The 20,378-nt window shown below is 48.3% G+C and overlaps 1 protein-coding gene across 1 annotated transcript; it reads right to left on the reverse strand.

Annotated features, from left to right (window-relative positions):
* Nucleotides 1–4,955: 4,955 nt before the first annotated feature.
* On the reverse strand, nt 4,956–15,905 carry LOC135519855 (uncharacterized). Its single transcript, XM_064945062.1, has 3 exons — nt 15,252–15,905; nt 5,955–6,108; nt 4,956–5,086 (listed from the first exon to the last, which is right to left on the reverse strand). Exons 1-3 carry the CDS (start codon nt 15,903–15,905, stop codon nt 4,956–4,958), a joined length of 939 nt encoding a protein of 312 aa, XP_064801134.1.
* Between the last annotated feature and the right edge of the window lie 4,473 nt (nt 15,906–20,378).

The raw sequence follows: 20,378 nt of genomic DNA on the forward strand, positions 1-20,378 counted from the left end.
CCGTTTGGCTCCAACGGAAGGACCGGCCCGGTCCGCTTGGCTCCAACGGAAGGACCGCCCGGTCCGCTTGGCTCCAACGGAAGGACCGGCCCGGTCCGTTTGGCTCCAACGGAAGGACCGGCCCGGTCCGTTTGGCTCCAACGGAAGGACCGGCCCGGTCCGTTTGGCTCCAACGGAAGGACCGGCCCGGTCCGTTTGGCTCCAACGGAAGGACCGGCCCGGTCCGTTTGGCTCCAACGGAAGGACCGGCCCGGTCCGTTTGGCTCCAACGGAAGGACCGGCCCGGTCCGTTTGGCTCCAACGGAAGGACCGACCCGGTCCGTTTGGCTCCAACGGAAGGACCGACCCGGTCCGTTTGGCTCCAACGGAAGGACCGACCCGGTCCGTTTGGCTCCAACGGAAGGACCGTGGTGAGCATTATTTTACACTGGCTTGGCTGTAATCGATCCATCGTGTTAGCCATTGTCATGACGTTGGCCTGGGGGGTTTATGACAGTCATAAATACCTCTTCCCCCATGTTCCTCTCTCTACCCTACTGAGGTTACATTTGAGAAACCCTTGGTTAACATAGAGATTCTAGGAACATCAGTAGGTGGGGGGAAATGAACTATATTCTGGTAATCCGACCAATTGAACATATGCAGTGGTACTTAATGAATATGATGTCAGTTCGGTTGTCATCTGAGACATTCTCATCAATGATAAGATGGGGGGGGGGGGGTCAGTCACATTTGAACTCTATGGCACCCTAGTCCCTTTATAAGTGCTCTTCAGACTCCTGGTCCAAACTAGTGGTTGTCGTCTCACAACAGTCGTGACTCGTCCTGCTCCACTTGCACTGTAGTCAACGCGTGTCGTTTTTTTCCACAGAATGTGAAGACTTCATCTTCCGGGAGTTTCCGCGTTAATATAATAACGCCATTGAATCCAGCTCAGTCTTGAAAGAGGAAGTGGTAGAATCCTTCAGGGAGAACTTTATAGAACCTTGCCGTGGTCGCGCTGTGAATCCAAGATAATGCTGTGCCTAATTCGGTATATTCAGAGATCCACTGCACAGTGCCTAATTCGGCATATTCGGAGCTACGCTCCACGGGTGCTACCGGTGCATATTCACAGGCAATAAGAGCAATTCTAAGGCTTATCTATTTGGTGGCCTGGAGCTCTGCTAAGCTGAAAGGATAGGAAGGCGAGGCACTGACTGTCATGCCCCAGAGCTTTCTGCATAGTTGGGCGACATCCTACCTGCCATGGTGTGGGATGAGGTAGAGGGTAGAATTAAGGGCTTTGATGGAATCACAGCTGTGTGGAATAATCATTGGCGTACCTTAGATTCTGAGCAACGGCCCCTTAAAAATGAGTCTGTAGGTAGATGGGCCTCTTCTATATTAGACCCTCTATAAAATGAGTCTGTAGGTAGATGGGCCTCTTCTATATTAGACCCCCTATAAAATGAGTCTGGGTAGATGGGCCTCTTCTATAGTAGACCCCCTATAAAATGAGTCTGTAGGTAGATGGGCCTCTTCTATATTAGACCCCCTATAAAATGAGTCTGTAGGTAGATGGGCCTCTTCTATATTAGACCCTCTATAAAATGAGTCTGTAGGTAGATGGGCCTCTTCTATATTAGACCCTCTATAAAATGAGTCTGTAGGTAGATGGGCCTCTTCTATATTAGACCCCCTATAAAATGAGTCTGTAGGTAGATGGGCCTCTTCTATATTAGACCCCCTATAAAATGAGTCTGTAGGTAGATGGGCCTCTTCTATATTAGACCCCCTATAAAATGAGTCTGTAGGTAGATGGGCCTCTTCTATAGTAGACCCCCTATAAAATGAGTCTGGGTAGATGGGCCTCTTCTATATTAGACCCTCTATAAAATGAGTCTGTAGGTAGATGGGCCTCTTCTATATTAGACCCTCTATAAAATGAGTCTGTAGGTAGATGGGCCTCTTCTGTATTAGACCCTCTATAAAATGAGTCTGTAGGTAGATGGGCCTCTTCTATATTAGACCCTCTATAAAATGAGTCTGTAGGTAGATGGGCCTCTTCTATATTAGACCCCCTATAAAATGAGTCTGGGTAGATGGGCCTCTTCTATAGTAGACCCCCTATAAAATGAGTCTGGGTAGATGGGCCTCTTCTATATTAGACCCTCTATAAAATGAGTCTGTAGGTAGATGGGCCTCTTCTGTATTAGAACCCCTATAAAATTAGTCTGTAGGTAGATGGGCCTCTTCTATAGTAGACCCTCTATAAAATGAGTCTGTAGGTAGATGGGCCTCTTCTGTATTAGAACCCCTATAAAATGAGTCTGTATGTAGATGGGCCTCTTCTGTATTAGAACCCCATGTCTGAGAGGAACTTGTTGTTCGGCTCCAATACGGCAGGATGAAAGTGCCATCACTGATACTATCCTCCTGGCTGGCCCAATAGATACTGAGACTAACCTCCGGGCTGGTCCAATATATACTGAGACTTACCTCCTGGCTGGCCCAATAGATACTGAGACTTACCTCCTGGCTGGCCCAATAGATACTGAGACTAACCTCCTGGCTGGCCCAATAGATACTGAGACTAACCTCCTGGCTGGCCCAATAGATACTGATACTAACCTCCTGGCTGGCCCAATAGATACTGAGACTTACCTCCTGGCTGGCCCAATAGATACTGAGACTTACCTCCTGGCTGGCCCAATAGATACTGAGACTTACCTCCTGGCTGGCCCAATAGATACTGAGACTTACCTCCTGGCTGGCCCAATAGATACTGAGACTTACCTCCTGGCTGGCCCAATAGATACTGAGACTTACCTCCTGGCTGGCCCAATAGATACTGAGACTTACCTCCTGGCTGGCCCAATAGATACTGAGACTTACCTCCTGGCTGGCCCAATAGATACTGAGACTTACCTCCTGGCTGGCCCAATAGATACTGATACTTACCTCCTGGCTGGCCCAATAGATACTGAGACTTACCTCCTGGCTGGCCCAATAGATACTGAGACTTACCTCCTGGCTGGCCCAATAGATACTGAGACTTACCTCCTGGCTGGCCCAATAGATACTGAGACCTACCTCCTGGCTGGCCCAATAGATACTGAGACTTACCTCATGGCTGGCCCAATACATACTGAGACTTACCTCCGGGCTGGCCCAATAGATACTGAGACTTACCTCCTGGCTGGCCCAATAGATACTGAGACTTACCTCCTGGCTGGCCCAATATATACTGAGACCTACCTCCTGGCTGGCCCAATAGATACTGAGACTTACCTCCTGGCTGGCCCAATAGATACTGATACTAACCTCCTGGCTGGCCCAATATATACTGAGACCTACCTCCTGGCTGGCCCAATAGATACTGAGACCTACCTCCGTGCTGGCCCAATATATACTGAGACCTACCTCCTGGCTGGGCCAATACATACTGGTACACAGCAATTCCCTCAATGCTCTGCTGTTGTTTACTACTGTTTACATAACTGGTATGGCTTGACAACAGTCATAAACACACCCTTTGAAAAAGCCTCATGCTGTTCAGTTCAGAAACAACAACATTACTGCTGGGCTCCCTACTACCATTTTCTTTGTTTTTCAGTTGGTGGCACCAGCCCATGATGTGGTCACACAACAGGTTATTATTTTTGTGCCGTAACACAATACAAATGTTTATTTTTTTTTTTTTAAAGTCATTTACATTTTATTGCTTTATTAAAGAGTGTAATATAGTACTGAAATTGTTTTCAAGGAAAGTTTTCATCTTCAAATTTTTGTATTTTTTTTATGGGCAACCTAATCCAGTGATTGTCATGCAATTTTGGTTTAACAATGGGTTTATTTAAATGTTCTTACTGTTCAAAGAGTGCTCCAGTTTCGTTCAATAGAAGTGATTTGATTTATTTGATGCTAATTCACCACCTGAGTAAGTGGAAACTCAACATATTAGCTATATCTCTAATTCTGAACATAAAACCCGCCCATGTATCTAATCTAACAGTAAAAATAAATAAAAAATGCCCCCAAAACATTGCTGTTGTAGCCTACCTCCCAATGAGGCCCATGCAATCGCGATGGCCAATGCGCATTTCACACGCTCCATAATCTCAAAGCCATATCAAATATCTAGATTGTAAAAGAGAAGTTACTTTTGAGCTTAAAATTGAGAGCTGAGTAACAAAACGTATACCTACAGAAAGCGGACAACCTCCTTTCATCTGTTCATTGCTGGCAAACGTTGCTCGGGAAATTTGCTAGTGTATCACCAGCTTTAGTCTGACCCATCTGCCTCCCTCCCCAGCCGCTTAAATCACTCTGGGATGCATCCCGACAAATGTCAAGGTATTCACCCTCTGGTGTAAAGTAGTGAACAGCACTATCTAGGGAATAGAGTGCTGTTTGGGGGACAGCTCCTGTTGTTAGCGACTCCTCTTCAGCCAGTTATCGTTTCACACATTCATGAAGTAATAGCTGTATAATATTGAGCACCAGCTGTAACGGGTTTGTAACGGGGCCTGTAACAGGGTCTGTAACAGGGTTTGTAACGGGGTTTGTAACGGGGTTTGTAACGGGGTCTGTAACGGGGTCTGTACCAGGGTCTGTAACGGGGTCTGTCTGTAACGGGGTCTGTCTGTAACGGGGTCTGTCTGTAACGGGGTCTGTAACAGGGTTTGTAACAGGGTTTGTAACGGGGTTTGTAACGGGGTCTGTAACGGGTTCTGTCTGTAACGGGGTCTGTCTGTAACAGGGTCTAACTGGTCTGTAACAGGGTCTAACTGGTCTGTAACAGGGTCTAACTGGTCTGTAACAGGGTCTAACTGGTCTGTAACAGGGTCTAACTGGTCTGTAACAGGGTCTAACTGGTCTGTAACAGGGTCTAACTGGTCTGTAACAGGGTCTAACTGGTCTGTAACAGGGTCGTGGACTCGTGTTGAGAAACCGCCCGCGTCGCAGTTTATTCACACTGCCAGGAAGTGTATCCTCGCTGCCAGGAAGTGTATCCTCGCTGCCAGGAAGTGCACCCTCGCTGCCAGGAAGTGCACCCTCGCTGCCAGGAAGTGCACCCTCGCTGCCAGGAAGTGCATCCTCGCTGCCAGGAAGTGTATGTTTTGGCGGTTTCTGAAAAACATTTACAAGCTGTCAAATCCTTGATGACTCTGCGTTGAGAAGAGTTGAGGAAACAAACATGGCGGAAGCAAGGATTTGACAGCGGGCGAGCTAATGTTTTCACACACAGCCCTATGGTATCACCATCAGTCAGGCCACACCACACACCTCGGGGTGAGAGTCAAACTTACTAGAGGAGCCCTACTCTGATTGGCTAAAGATCTCTCCGGCCAGTCCACTGGTCAACATTTTATTGGTTTAATGAGTTAAAACTCTTTTAATGACCTAGTTTTAGGCCTCATTGATCCACTGAGAGCCGTTAGCCTGTTTTAATGAAGCCTTATTACAGCCAGGTTCCTGACCAAGCGCTTTCTCTTTCCTCTACTTAGGGTGAGTCCCATGTGTCCGGACGTGAGGATACTAAATGCGTTGGAGAGCCCCGACAGGCTGTTAGCTCAGTGGTGTCCCTCCCCTGTTTTTCAGCTGGAGAGCCCCGACAGGCTGTTAGCTCAGTGGTGTCCCTCCCCTGTTTTTCAGCTGGAGAGCCCCGACAGGCTGTTAGCTCAGTGGTGTCCCTCCCCTGTTTTTCAGCTGGAGAGCCCCGACAGGCTGTTAGCTCAGTGGTGTCCCTCCCCTGTTTTTCAGCTGGAGAGCCCTGACAGGCTGTTAGCTCAGTGGTGTCCCTCCCCTGTTTTTCAGCTGGAGAGCCCTGACAGGCTGTTAGCTCAGTGGTGTCCCTCCCCTGTTTTTCAGCGGGAGAGCCCCGACAGGCTGTTAGCTCAGTGGTGTCCCTCCCCTGTTTTTCAGCTGGAGAGCCCCGACAGGCTGTTAGCTCAGTGGTGTCCGCTGACCTTTTCCTAAGGTCAGCGGCTGATCCATGGAGTGAGAGATGAACGATGAGGGCTGGGGAGTGAGGGGAGGCTGGGGGAAGGGGGCCATGGTGGGTGGGTAGGGGGGGGTGCTCTCACTGAAGTATCGGGGACCCGTCGTACGACCCGAGGGCCTCTACTGGGCTTAGACACATGTAGAAATGCATGCACACATTTGTTTTGCTATCCTTGTGGATGCCAAACTATTGATTCCCATTTTCCCTTCACCTAACCGTAACCTCTGAACCTAACCGTAACCTCTGAACCTAACCGTAACCTCTGAACCTAACCGTAACCTCTGAACCTAACCGTAACCTCTGAACCTAACACCTATAGTTATCTGTAGAGGTGGTGTAGTTATCAGGTGGTGTAGTTATCTGTAGAGGTGGTATAGTTATCTGTAGAGGTGGTATAGTTATCTGTAGAGGTGGTATAGTTATCTGTAGAGGTGGTATAGTTATCTGTAGAGGTGGTATAGTTATCTGGTGGTGTAGTTATCTGTAGAGGTGGTGTAGTTATCTGTAGAGGTGGTGTAGTTATCTGTAGAGGTGGTATAGTTATCTGTAGAGGTGGTATAGTTATCTGTAGAGGTGGTATAGTTATCTGGTGGTGTAGTTATCTGGTGGTGTAGTTATCTGTAGAGGTGGTATAGTTATCTGTAGAGGTGGTATAGTTATCTATAGAGGTGGTGTAGTTATCTGTAGAGGTGGTGTAGTTATCTGTAGAGGTGGTGTAGTTATCTGTAGAGGTGGTGTAGTTATCTGTAGAGGTGGTGTAGTTATCTGTAGAGGTGGTGTAGTTATCAGGTGATGTAGTCATCTGTAGAGGTGGTGTAGTTATCTGTAGAGGTGGTGTAGTTATCTGTAGAGGTGGTGTAGTTATCTGTAGAGGTGGTGTAGTTATCTGTAGAGGTGGTGTAGTTATCTGGTGGTGTAGTTATCTGTAGAGGTGGTATAGTTATCTGTAGAGGTGGTATAGTTATCTATAGAGGTGGTGTAGTTATCTGTAGAGGTGGTATAGTTATCTGTAGAGGTGGTGTAGTTATCTGTAGAGGTGGTGTAGTTATCAGGTGGTGTAGTCATCTGTAGAGGTGGTGTAGTTATCTGTAGAGGTGGTGTAGTTATCTGTAGAGGTGGTGTAGTTATCTGTAGAGGTGGTATAGTTATCTGTAGAGGTGGTGTAGTTATCAGGTGGTGTAGTTATCAGGTGGTGTAGTTATCTGTAGAGGTGGTGTAGTTATCTGTAGAGGTGGTGTAGTTATCTGTAGAGGTGGTGTAGTTATCTGTAGAGGTGGTGTAGTTATCTGTAGAGGTGGTGTAGTTATCTGTAGAGGTGGTGTAGTTATCTGTAGAGGTGGTGTAGTTATCTGTAGAGGTGGTGTAGTTATCTGTAGAGGTGGTGTAGTTATCTGTAGAGGTGGTGTAGTTATCTGTAGAGGTGGTGTAGTTATCTGTAGAGGTGGTGTAGTTATCAGGTGGTGTAGTCATCTGTAGAGGTGGTGTAGTCATCTGTAGAGGTGGTGTAGTCATCTGTAGAGGTGGTGTAGTCATCTGTAGAGGTGGTGTAGTCATCTGTAGAGGTGGTGTAGTCATCTGTAGAGGTGGTGTAGTCATCTGTAGAGGTGGTGTAGTCATCTGTAGAGGTGGTGTAGTTATCTGTAGAGGTGGTGTAGTTATCTGTAGAGGTGGTGTAGTTATCTGTAGAGGTGGTGTAGTTATCTGTAGAGGTGGTGTAGTTATCTGTAGAGGTGGTGTAGTTATCTGTAGAGGTGGTGTAGTTATCTGTAGAGGTGGTGTAGTTATCTGTAGAGGTGGTGTAGTTATCTGTAGAGGTGGTGTAGTTATCTGTAGAGGTGGTGTAGTTATCAGGTGGTGTAGTCATCTGTAGAGGTGGTGTAGTCATCTGTAGAGGTGGTGTAGTCATCTGTAGAGGTGGTGTAGTCATCTGTAGAGGTGGTGTAGTTATCTGTAGAGGTGGTGTAGTTATCTGTAGAGGTGGTGTAGTTATCTGTAGAGGTGGTGTAGTTATCTGTAGAGGTGGTGTAGTTATCTGTAGAGGTGGTGTAGTTATCTGTAGAGGTGGTGTAGTTATCTGTAGAGGTGGTGTAGTTATCTGTAGAGGTGGTGTAGTTATCTGTAGAGGTGGTGTAGTTATCTGTAGAGGTGGTGTAGTTATCTGTAGAGGTGGTGTAGTTATCTGGTGGTGTAGTTATCTGTAGAGGTGATGTAGTTATCTGTAGAGGTGGTGTAGTTATCTGTAGAGGTGGTGTAGTTATCTGGTGGTATAGTTATCTGTAGAGGTGGTATAGTTATCTGTAGAGGTGGTATAGTTATCTGGTGGTGTAGTTATCTGGTGGTGTAGTTATCTGTAGAGGTGGTGTAGTTATCTGTAGAGGTGGTGTAGTTATCTGTAGAGGTGGTGTAGTTATCTGTAGAGGTGGTGTAGTTATCTGTAGAGGTGGTGTAGTTATCTGTAGAGGTGGTGTAGTTATCAGGTGGTGTAGTTATCTGGTGGTGTAGTTATCTGTAGAGGTGGTGTAGTTATCTGTAGAGGTGGTGTAGTTATCTGTAGAGGTGGTGTAGTTATCTGTAGAGGTGGTGTAGTTATCTGTAGAGGTGGTGTAGTTATCTGTAGAGGTGGTGTAGTTATCTGTAGAGGTGGTGTAGTTATCTGTAGAGGTGGTGTAGTTATCTGTAGAGGTGGTGTAGTTATCAGGTGGTGTAGTTATCAGGTGGTGTAGTCATCAGGTGGTGTAGTCATCTGTAGAGGTGGTGTAGTCATCTGTAGAGGTGGTGTAGTTATCTGTAGAGGTGGTGTAGTTATCTGTAGAGGTGGTGTAGTTATCTGTAGAGGTGGTGTAGTTATCTGTAGAGGTGGTGTAGTTATCTGTAGAGGTGGTGTAGTTATCTGTAGAGGTGGTGTAGTTATCTGTAGAGGTGGTGTAGTTATCTGTAGAGGTGGTGTAGTTATCTGTAGAGGTGGTGTAGTTATCTGTAGAGGTGGTGTAGTTATCTGTAGAGGTGGTATAGTTATCTGTAGAGGTGGTATAGTTATCTGTAGAGGTGGTATAGTTATCTGGTGGTGTAGTTATCTGTAGAGGTGGTATAGTTATCTATAGAGGTGGTGTAGTTATCTGTAGAGGTGGTGTAGTTATCTGTAGAGGTGGTGTAGTTATCTGTAGAGGTGGTGTAGTTATCTGTAGAGGTGGTGTAGTTATCTGTAGAGGTGGTGTAGTTATCTGTAGAGGTGGTGTAGTTATCTGTAGAGGTGGTATAGTTATCTGTAGAGGTGGTATAGTTATCTGTAGAGGTGGTATAGTTATCTGGTGGTGTAGTTATCTGGTGGTGTAGTTATCTGTAGAGGTGGTATAGTTATCTGTAGAGGTGGTATAGTTATCTGTAGAGGTGGTGTAGTTATCTGTAGAGGTGGTGTAGTTATCTGTAGAGGTGGTATAGTTATCTGTAGAGGTGGTATAGTTATCTGGTGGTGTAGTTATCTGTAGAGGTGGTATAGTTATCTATAGAGGTGGTGTAGTTATCTGTAGAGGTGGTGTAGTTATCTGTAGAGGTGGTGTAGTTATCTGTAGAGGTGGTGTAGTTATCTGTAGAGGTGGTGTAGTTATCTGTAGAGGTGGTGTAGTTATCTGTAGAGGTGGTGTAGTTATCTGTAGAGGTGGTGTAGTTATCTGTAGAGGTGGTGTAGTTATCTGTAGAGGTGGTGTAGTTATCAGGTGATGTAGTCATCTGTAGAGGTGGTGTAGTTATCTGTAGAGGTGGTGTAGTTATCTGTAGAGGTGGTATAGTTATCTGGTGGTGTAGTTATCTGTAGAGGTGGTATAGTTATCTGTAGAGGTGGTATAGTTATCTATAGAGGTGGTGTAGTTATCTGTAGAGGTGGTATAGTTATCTGTAGAGGTGGTATAGTTATCTGTAGCGGTGGTATAGTTATCTGTAGAGGTAGTATAGTTATCTGTAGAGGTGGTATAGTTATCTGTAGAGGTGGTATAGTTATCTGTAGAGGTGGTGTAGTTATCTGTAGAGGTGGTGTAGTTATCTGTAGAGGTGGTGTAGTTATCTGTAGAGGTGGTGTAGTTATCTGTAGAGGTGGTGTAGTTATCTGTAGAGGTGGTGTAGTTATCTGTAGAGGTGGTGTAGTTATCTGTAGAGGTGGTGTAGTTATCTGTAGAGGTGGTGTAGTTATCTGTAGAGGTGGTGTAGTTATCTGTAGAGGTGGTGTAGTTATCTGTAGAGGTGGTGTAGTTATCTGTAGAGGTGGTGTAGTTATCTGTAGAGGTGGTGTAGTTATCAGGTGGTGTAGTCATCTGTAGAGGTGGTGTAGTTATCTGTAGAGGTGGTGTAGTTATCTGTAGAGGTGGTGTAGTTATCTGTAGAGGTGGTGTAGTTATCTGTAGAGGTGGTGTAGTTATCTGTAGAGGTGGTGTAGTTATCTGTAGAGGTGGTGTAGTTATCTGTAGAGGTGGTGTAGTTATCTGTAGAGGTGGTGTAGTTATCTGTAGAGGTGGTGTAGTTATCTGTAGAGGTGGTGTAGTTATCTGTAGAGGTGGTGTAGTCATCTGTAGAGGTGGTGTAGTCATCTGTAGAGGTGGTGTAGTCATCTGTAGAGGTGGTGTAGTTATCTGTAGAGGTGGTGTAGTTATCTGTAGAGGTGGTGTAGTTATCTGTAGAGGTGGTGTAGTTATCTGTAGAGGTGGTGTAGTTATCTGTAGAGGTGGTGTAGTTATCTGTAGAGGTGGTGGTGTAGTTATCTGTAGAGGTGGTGTAGTTATCTGTAGAGGTGGTGTAGTTATCTGTAGAGGTGGTGTAGTTATCTCTAGAGGTGGTGTAGTTATCTGTAGAGGTGGTGTAGTTATCTGTAGAGGTGGTGTAGTTATCAGGTGGTGTAGTTATCTGTAGAGGTGGTGTAGTTATCAGGTGGTGTAGTTATCTGTAGAGGTGATGTAGTTATCTGTAGAGGTGGTGTAGTTATCTGTAGAGGTGGTGTAGTTATCTGGTGGTATAGTTATCTGTAGAGGTGGTATAGTTATCTGTAGAGGTGGTATAGTTATCTGGTGGTGTAGTTATCTGTAGAGGTGGTGTAGTTATCTGTAGAGGTGGTGTAGTTATCTGTAGAGGTGGTGTAGTTATCTGTAGAGGTGGTGTAGTTATCTCTAGAGGTGGTGTAGTTATCTGTAGAGGTGGTGTAGTTATCTGTAGAGGTGGTGTAGTTATCAGGTGGTGTAGTTATCTGTAGAGGTGGTGTAGTTATCAGGTGGTGTAGTTATCTGTAGAGGTGATGTAGTTATCTGTAGAGGTGGTGTAGTTATCTGTAGAGGTGGTGTAGTTATCTGGTGGTATAGTTATCTGTAGAGGTGGTGTAGTTATCAGGTGGTGTAGTTATCTGTAGAGGTGGTGTAGTTATCTGTAGAGGTGGTGTAGTTATCTGTAGAGGTGGTGTAGTTATCAGGTGGTGTAGTCATCTGTAGAGGTGGTGTAGTTATCTGTAGAGGTGGTGTAGTTATCTGTAGAGGTGGTGTAGTTATCTGTAGAGGTGGTGTAGTTATCTGTAGAGGTGGTGTAGTTATCTGTAGAGGTGGTGTAGTTATCTGTAGAGGTGGTGTAGTTATCTGTAGAGGTGGTGTAGTTATCTGTCGAGGTGTGATTTTGTGTCAGATATAGTTGTATCACTGTTGGTCTCCCATCACTCTCTCCCTCGTGCCAGTCTCCATGGCGACGCCCTCTAGCTACTTCGTCTGTGTGGGGAGATGTGAAAAGTTAGGAAACTTACTAATAAGTAGGTCTGGTTTTTATTTCATTTTTATGGATAACATTACATATCTAAGTCTCTCCCGTGGGTTATGATCTATATCGTCAATAATGCAGGGGCTCTCAGAAGAGACTTCAAAGACGTGATATATATTTATATATTTCTATATATATAGTGTATATGAAAGGTTTCTGATGATTGTAGATGGAAAACCTCAAGAGTGAAGCACTCAGAAATATTAGGGTATATGCCCAGCTAGTTCAGGAAGGAACCTGCATATCAGAAGTCTTTAAATGTCGACCCGGCCTGTAATCACATGATCATTATCAGAGCTTCAGAAGACGGGGGGAGTCTGTCTCCCGTGGTTTCTATAGAAGGTGATTGAGGTCTATTTGGCAGTTCAGTTGGCGACGTGATTTTGAGGCGACTAGATGGCTGCCATCTTGGATCGGATGCTGTGGTAAAAATGGCAGGTATGTTTTCCGGCACACTGGCAGAGGCTCTGCGGTCTGGTGTGTGTGTGTGTGTGTGTGTGCCTCTGCGGTTGATTGGTCGTCCACCGTGGTTCTGGGAACATTAGATACGATACAGCCTCTCGCTGCTTCACAGGTAAATACTGTTATTTAGAAAACACCGATGAACCACATGATTCACTCATTCTATGGCATAGCCCCGGTGGCTTCAAGATGGCGACGACAGAGAGGGCTGCCTCGCTTCTGGTCCTGAGGAAACTTTGCAGGATTTTAATATATTTTTTAAATGTATTTATTTTCTGTCATTGTTCATCCATATATTTATATTCTTATTCCTTTTTAAAAAAATTGTGTGTATTAGGTAGTTGTTGTGGAGTTGTTAGATTACTTGTCAGGCGCGAACCAGGGACCCTCTGCACACATCAACAACCGTCACCCACGAAGCATTGTTACCCATCGCTCCACAAAAGCTGCGGCCCTTTGCAGAGCAAGGGGAACCACTACTTCAAGGTCTCAGGGCAAGGGGAACTACTACTTCAAGGTCTCAGAGCAAGGGGGAACCACTACTTCAAGGTCTCAGAGCAAGGAGAACCACTACTTCACGCTCTCAGGGCAAGGGGAACCACTACTTCAAGGTCTCAGAGCAAGGGGGAACCACTACTTCAAGGTCTCAGAGCAAGGGGGAACTACTACTTCAAGGTCTCAGAGCAAGGGGAACCACTACTTCAAGGTCTCAGAGCAAGTGACGTCACCGATTGAAACGCTATTTAGCGCGAACACCACCGCTAACTAAGCTCGCCGTTTCACATCCGTTACACTTCGTAAGAGGTAAAGCTGAGTGGGCCTTTCCCTTTGCGTGAAGGATCATATTTAGTATTGTACTGTAATATTCTGTGTAATATGTACTCTAATATGCGTTTTAAGCCACATATTATACACGATTTATTGCATTTAATACACATTATATTAGCATACTCAGAAACCAGCTCCCTGAAATATTTGTTGGGAGTTAATTCCTGTTTTTTTTTTCCATTAAGACTTGACTGTTTGGAAAGTGCTCCCGGCCGCTATAGAATATTCATCAGGTAATGTGGGTATCGTGTTGGCTGAAGTGTTGCCTCCGGTCCGCCCACGGTGAACTGACTGTTAGTGTTGTTGTCATGGAAACACAACTCAACCATGTCACTCTCCGTATTCCTGTCAACATCCTTCCTCCTCTGTCGTCTCGTATTCGTCTCTTTGAACTCTTATATCCTCCTTCCAACTCAACCGAGTGGCACTTACCAGTACGGTGAAATCCTTCTTGGTTTTTTTTCTTCAGGTCCAAGTCATGACGCACTTCCGCCTCTGAGGTGAAAGGTCGCGGCTAGAACGCTGTTTGTCAGACGGAGACATCTCGGACATCAGTTTATCACAAAATCCACAAAAGTTCGAACAGTTTGGTGCACCTACTCTGTAGCAGCACCACCTACTCTGTAGCAGCACCACCTACTCTGTAGCAGCACCACCTACTCTGTAGCAGCACCACCTACTCTGTAGCAGCAGCACCACCTACTCTGTAGCAGCAGCACCACCTACTCTGTAGCAGCAGCACCACCTTCTCTGTAGCAGCACCACCTACTCTGTAGCAGCAGCACCACCTACTCTGTAGCAGCAGCACCACCTACTCTGTAGCAGCACCACCTACTCTGTAGCAGCAGCACCACCTACTCTGTAGCAGCAGCACCACCTACTCTGTAGCAGCAGCACCACCTACTCTGTAGCAGCAGCACCACCTTCTCTGTAGCAGCACCACCTACTCTGTAGCAGCAGCACCACCTACTCTGTAGCAGCAGCACCACCTACTCTGTAGCAGCAGCACCACCTACTCTGTAGCAGCAGCACCACCTACTCTGTAGCAGCACCACCTTCTCTGTAGCAGCACCACCTACTCTGTAGCAGCAGCACCACCTACTCTGTAGCAGCAGCACCACCTACTCTGTAGCAGCAGCACCACCTTCTCTGTAGCAGCACCACCTACTCTGTAGCAGCAGCACCACCTACTCTGTAGCAGCAGCACCACCTACTCTGTAGCAGCACCACCTACTCTGTAGCAGCAGCACCACCTACTCTGTAGCAGCAGCACCACCTACTCTGTAGCAGCAGCACCACCTACTCTGTAGCAGCAGCACCACCTTCTCTGTAGCAGCACCACCTACTCTGTAGCAGCAGCACCACCTACTCTGTAGCAGCAGCACCACCTACTCTGTAGCAGCAGCACCACCTACTCTGTAGCAGCAGCACCACCTACTCTGTAGCAGCACCACCTTCTCTGTAGCAGCACCACCTACTCTGTAGCAGCAGCACCACCTACTCTGTAGCAGCAGCACCACCTACTCTGTAGCAGCACCACCTACTCTGTAGCAGCACCACCTACTCTGTAGCACCACCACCACCTACTCTGCAGTATTGTAGTCAGCTATAACACCGCCTCCTTGACCCTTCTCTATTCTGAGAGGTTAACAATACGGCTACATTTTGACTTAAACAGAATAAACAGACAGTCAATTCTGATGAGATCAATATGGAGGTCTAGATGAAATCCCCTCTGTGCTTTTCATCAGGCGCGTGTCTCCTGCTGCTGTTAACATACAGACGGCCGTCCGCCCTGTCCCCGTGCTGTCGTTTACTGTCCACGGACACACACACACACACACACACACACACACACACACACACACACACCACTCCGATGCTTCCTTCGTGTCCTCTCCATCTCCCTGACAGGCCACCCTACAGCCCGGCTGTCTGATGAATTGTAGGAGGTTTTTCAGGGCGCCCGCTCCAGGCTGTATGAACACGTTGATATTGTGTTCGGATGAGAAGAGAGACTGGACAGGAGCATTTCCAGGTGGGGTGCCCCCCCCCCTGTCGTTGGACCCCCACGGGGGGGATAATGGTGGCGGCTGCTCTGTGCGGCCGTGTGCACGACAATCAAATGAGGGACAAAGAGCGTTCATCAAGTTGAACCGTTAGTCTGGTTTTATTATTCATAGTAAATCACGGGATGATGGGTGTTGGGCCTGCTGCGGGGCTGGTTGAGCGGGACTGGCAGCGGGGCTTGTTGAGCGGGGCTTGTTGAGCGGGACTGGCAGCGGGGCTTGTTGAGCGGGGCTGGTTGAGCGGGACTGGCAGCGGGTCTTGTTGAGCGGGGCTGGTTGAGCGGGGCTGGCAGCGGGGCTGGTTGAGCGGGGCTGGCAGCGGGGCTGGTTGAGCGGGGCTGGCAGCGGGGCTGGTTGAGCGGGACTGGCAGCGGGGCTGGTTGAGCGGGGCTGGTTGAGCGGGACTGGCAGCGGGGCTGGTTGAGCGGGACTGGCAGCGGGTCTTGTTGAGCGGGGCTGGTTGAGCGGGACTGGCAGCGGGGCTTGTTGAGCGGGGCTGGCAGCGGGGCTGGTTGAGCGGGGCTGGCAGCGGGGCTGGTTGAGCGGGACTGGCAGCGGGGCTGGTTGAGCGGGGCTGGTTGAGCGGGACTGGCAGCGGGGCTGGTTGAGCGGGACTGGCAGCGGGTCTTGTTGAGCGGGGCTGGTTGAGCGGGACTGGCAGCGGGGCTTGTTGAGCGGGGCTGGTTGAGCGGGACTGGCAGGGGGGCTGGTTGAGCGGGGCTGGCAGCGGGGCTGGTTGAGCGGGGCTGGCAACGGGGCTGGCAGTTCAAGTTCATGGGTTTTAAAAGGCCTGCAAAGTCAAGGCAGGTTGATGTCCGGAGAAGTAGTGAGGAGAGAGGGGGAGGGGGAGAGAGGGGGGATGGGGAGAGAGGGGGGAGGGGGAGAGAGAGGTGAACGGTCATCTTCCCCCTATACAGCTGCCCTGTTCTGCTGCTATATGTGTAGGACTGAGGTCATCTTCGGTCCCATACAGCTGCTCTGAGAGACTAGACATCTACACTATCAGATTAGAGCCATAAAGGTGACTAGACATCTGCCACTATCAGATTAGAGCCATAAAGGAGACTAGACATCTGCCACTATCAGATTAGAGCCATAATGGAGACTAGACATTTTCCACTATCAGATTAGAGCCATAAAGGAGACTAGACATCTACCACTATCAGATTAGAGCCATAAAGGAGACTAGACATCTACACTATCAGATTAGAGCCATAATGGAGACTAGACATTTTCCACTATCAGATTAGAGCATAAAGGAGACTAGACATCTACACTATCAGATTAGAGCCATAAAGGAGACTAGACATCTGCCACTATCAGATTAGAGCCATAATGGAGACTAGACATTTTCCACTATCAGATTAGAGCCATAAAGGAGACTAGACATCTACACTATCAGATTAGAGCCATAATGGAGACTAGACATTTTCCACTATCAGATTAGAGCCATAAAGGAGACTAGACATCTACACTATCAGATTAGAGCCATAAAGGAGACTAGACATCTACCACTATCAGATTAGAGCCATAAAGGAGACTAGACATCTGCCACTATCAGATTAGAGCCATAAAGGAGACTAGACAATTTCCACTATCAGATTAGAGCCATAAAGGAGACTAGACATCTACACTATCAGATTAGAGCCATAAAGGAGACTAGACATCTACACTATCAGATTAGAGCCATAAAGGAGACTAGACATCTACACTATCAGATTAGAGCCATAATGGAGACTAGACATTTTCCACTATCAGATTAGAGCCATAAAGGAGACTAGACATCTACACTATCAGATTAGAGCCATAATGGAGACTAGACATTTTCCACTATCAGATTAGAGCCATAAAGGAGACTAGACATCTACACTATCAGATTAGAGCCATAAAGGAGACTAGACATCTACACTATCAGATTAGAGCCATAAAGGAGACTAGACATCTACCACTATCAGATTAGAGCCATAAAGGAGACTAGACATCTACCACTCCACTATCAGAATACTTTGGTTGTGAAATCACCATATCACCCACTAATTAATTTGATTTATTTTTGTGGGCTAGTAATGTATCTATATGTATTGATTACAAATGAGCAATGGCATTACCAATCTGTATTTATTTAGCATTTCACCCCCATCTCAAAATCAAATGTTAAGCTAATTTCGTCCTCCCGCTTCGGGCCATGCCGTGCTCCTCGCAAAACGCGATTGCTGTCCTTGTACAGGGTATAGTTGATTATTTCATAACATCTAAAAAAACAAACAATGACCATATACACTGTTTAAGGCAAAACTACCAAAACCTATTGCTACCGGTGAACCTGAACAATCACTATAAAATGTGTCCTCGTTCAGCAGTTGACTGTTCTCCTGTAGCTTTTATTCCGGGAAAACACAGCGCATAGATAACCTAATGTTATTTTTGGTCACTCAAATAATAATAATAGCGTCTAATATCACTCAATCCATATTAACATTTGAATGGTGCCGGGGCCGTGCAGATGATCACGAACAGGCCGTTCTAGATGGTCACGAACAGGCCGTGTAGATGGTCACGAACAGGCCGTGTAGATGGTCACGAACAGGCCGGTGTAGATGGTCACGAACAGGCCGTTCTAGATGGTCACGAACAGGCCGTTCTAGATGGTCACGAACAGGCCGTTCTAGATGGTCACGAACAGGCCGTTCTAGATGGTCACGAACAGGCCGCTCTAGATGATCACGAACAGGCCGCTCTAGATGATCACGAACAGGCCGCTCTAGATGATCACGAACAGGCCGCTCTAGATGATCACGAACAGGCCGCTCTAGATGATCACGAACAGGCCGCTCTAGATGATCACGAACAGGCCGCTCTAGATGATCACGAACAGGCCGCTCTAGATGGTCACGAACAGGCCGCTCTAGATGATCACGAACAGGCCGTGCAGATGGTCACGAACAGGCCGTTCGAGATGGTCACGAACAGGCCGTTCGAGATGGTCACGAACAGGCCGTTCGAGATGGTCACGAACAGGCCGTCTACAGGGTTCCTATCTCCACAGACCACTGGATTACTTTACTGCTGGAGTGAGATGGAGCTTTTGTCGTGTTTCACGGCCTGCGGTCTGAATGTCGTGTTTCACGGCCTGCGGTCTGAATGTCGTGTTTCACGGTCTACAGGGAAAATGGTGGATGTCCTTAATGAAAGCTCATCCTCTTCAGTAATCAGTGTAACAGTCAGAAGCCCCAGTGATACTCCTTTATCCTCTGAATATGAGCCTCTCTGCATTATTAAAGGAGACTGACCCCAGGTGCACCAATCCCTGCCCCCCTTCCTCCTAGCCCCTCCTCCTCATCCCTCCTTCCCACCTCACGCCTTCCTCCTCCCCCTCACGCCTTCCTCCTCCCCCTCACGCCTTCCTCCTCCCCCTCACGCCTTCCTCCTCCCCCTCATGCCTTCCTCCTCCCCCTCATGCCTTCCTCCTCCCCCTCATGCCTTCCTCCTCCCCCTCATGCCTTCCTCCTCCCCCTCATGCCTTCCTCCTCCCCCTCACGCCTTCCTCCTCCCCATCACGCCTTCTTCCTCCCCCTCACGCATTCCTCCTACCCCTCACGCCTTCCTCCTTCCCCCCTCACGCCTCAATCCTTCCTCCTCACGCCCCCCTCACGACTTCCTCTTTCCCCCTCATGCCCCCCTCACGCCTTCCCCCCCTCACGCCTTCCTCCTTCCCCCTCATGCCCCCCTCACGCCTTCCTCCTTCCCCCTCACGCCCCCCCTCACGCCTTACTCCTTCCCCCCTCATGCCCCCCCTCACGCCCCCCCCCACGCCTTCCTCCTTCCCCCCTCATGCCCCCCCCTCACACCTCACACCTTCCTCCTTCCCCACTCACACCCCCCACCTCACGTCTTCCTCCTTCACGTTGACATGTATTAGACCTGCAGCCCCCTCCTCACTCCTTCCTCCTCCCCCCTCACGCCTTCCCCTCCACATCCCTTCTTTGTAATTTGGCTTTATGGGGCGGGGCGTTGGACATCACGTTGACATGTATTAAACCTGCAGCCAGTGAATGAAGGATCCTCCCCTTCTGTTATTTGGAACCAGGTGTTAGGAGTCTAATATGACTTTACATGACCCTGTGTTGATGAAAACATAAGAACTCTGTTGAACTCTATGGCTTTACATGACCCTGTGTTGATGAAACCATGAGAACTCTGTTGAACTCTATGACTTTAGGTTCGTGACTCAGTTGATCAACCCTCTGGTAACTGACAGGGTCTTCTGCTTGGATCACTGTACAGCTGTAATGCCTAATTCATTTGCCTTTTCATGCAGATCCAAATATTGAAGGACCGTCAAACACCGTCTCGCTGTAATGGACTTTAAAAAGCAATGAGAGTCTGGGTAGAGAAAGTACACAGTCGACTAGACACGATATCTGCAGTCACAAGGGGTAGCGAGGGGTGGGTGGGGGAGCCTTTGCCCAGACGGACGGACAGACACATTTTCCCCCTCAGATTACCTGCCTGAGCGAGCAGCCATTTTACCGTGAGGTGAGCCACAAACGACACATGATCAAAATGCCTCAGCCTCTGTCCTCTGTCCTCCCTCCACTGACTCCATCTCCTGTCTCCTCTGTCCTCGGCCGGTGTCACTACAGTCCTCTGTCCTCGGCCGGTGTCGCTACAGTCCTCTGTCCTCGGCCGGTGTCGCTACAGTCCTCTGTCCTCGGCCGGTGTCGCTACAGTCCTCTGTCCTCGGCCGGTGTCGCTACAGTCCTCTGTCCTCGGCCGGTGTCGCTACAGTCCTCTGTCCTCGGCCGGTGTCGCTACAGTCCTCTGTCCTCGGCCGGTGTCGCTACAGTCCTCTGTCCTCGGCCGGTGTCGCTACAGTCCTCTGTCCTCGGCCGGTGTCGCTACAGTCCTCTGTCCTCGGCCGGTGTCGCTACAGTCCTCTGTCCTCGGCCGGTGTCGCTACAGTCCTCTGTCCTCGGCCGGTGTCGCTACAGTCCTCTGTCCTCGGCCGGTGTCGCTACAGTCCTCTGTCCTCGGCCGGTGTCGCTACAGTCCTCTGTCCTCGGCCGGTGTCGCTACAGTCCTCTGTCCTCGGCCGGTGTCGCTACAGTCCTCTGTCCTCGGCCGGTGTCGCTACAGTCCTCTGTCCTCGGCCGGTGTCGCTACAGTCCTCTGTCCTCGGCCGGTGTCCTCTGTCCTCTGTCCTCGGCCGGTGTCGCTACAGTCCTCTGTCCTCGGCCGGTGTCGCTACA

The sequence above is a fragment of the Oncorhynchus masou genome, chromosome 29 (assembly GCF_036934945.1).
Source record: "Oncorhynchus masou masou isolate Uvic2021 chromosome 29, UVic_Omas_1.1, whole genome shotgun sequence".
In the NCBI taxonomy this organism is placed as follows: domain Eukaryota; kingdom Metazoa; phylum Chordata; class Actinopteri; order Salmoniformes; family Salmonidae; genus Oncorhynchus; species Oncorhynchus masou.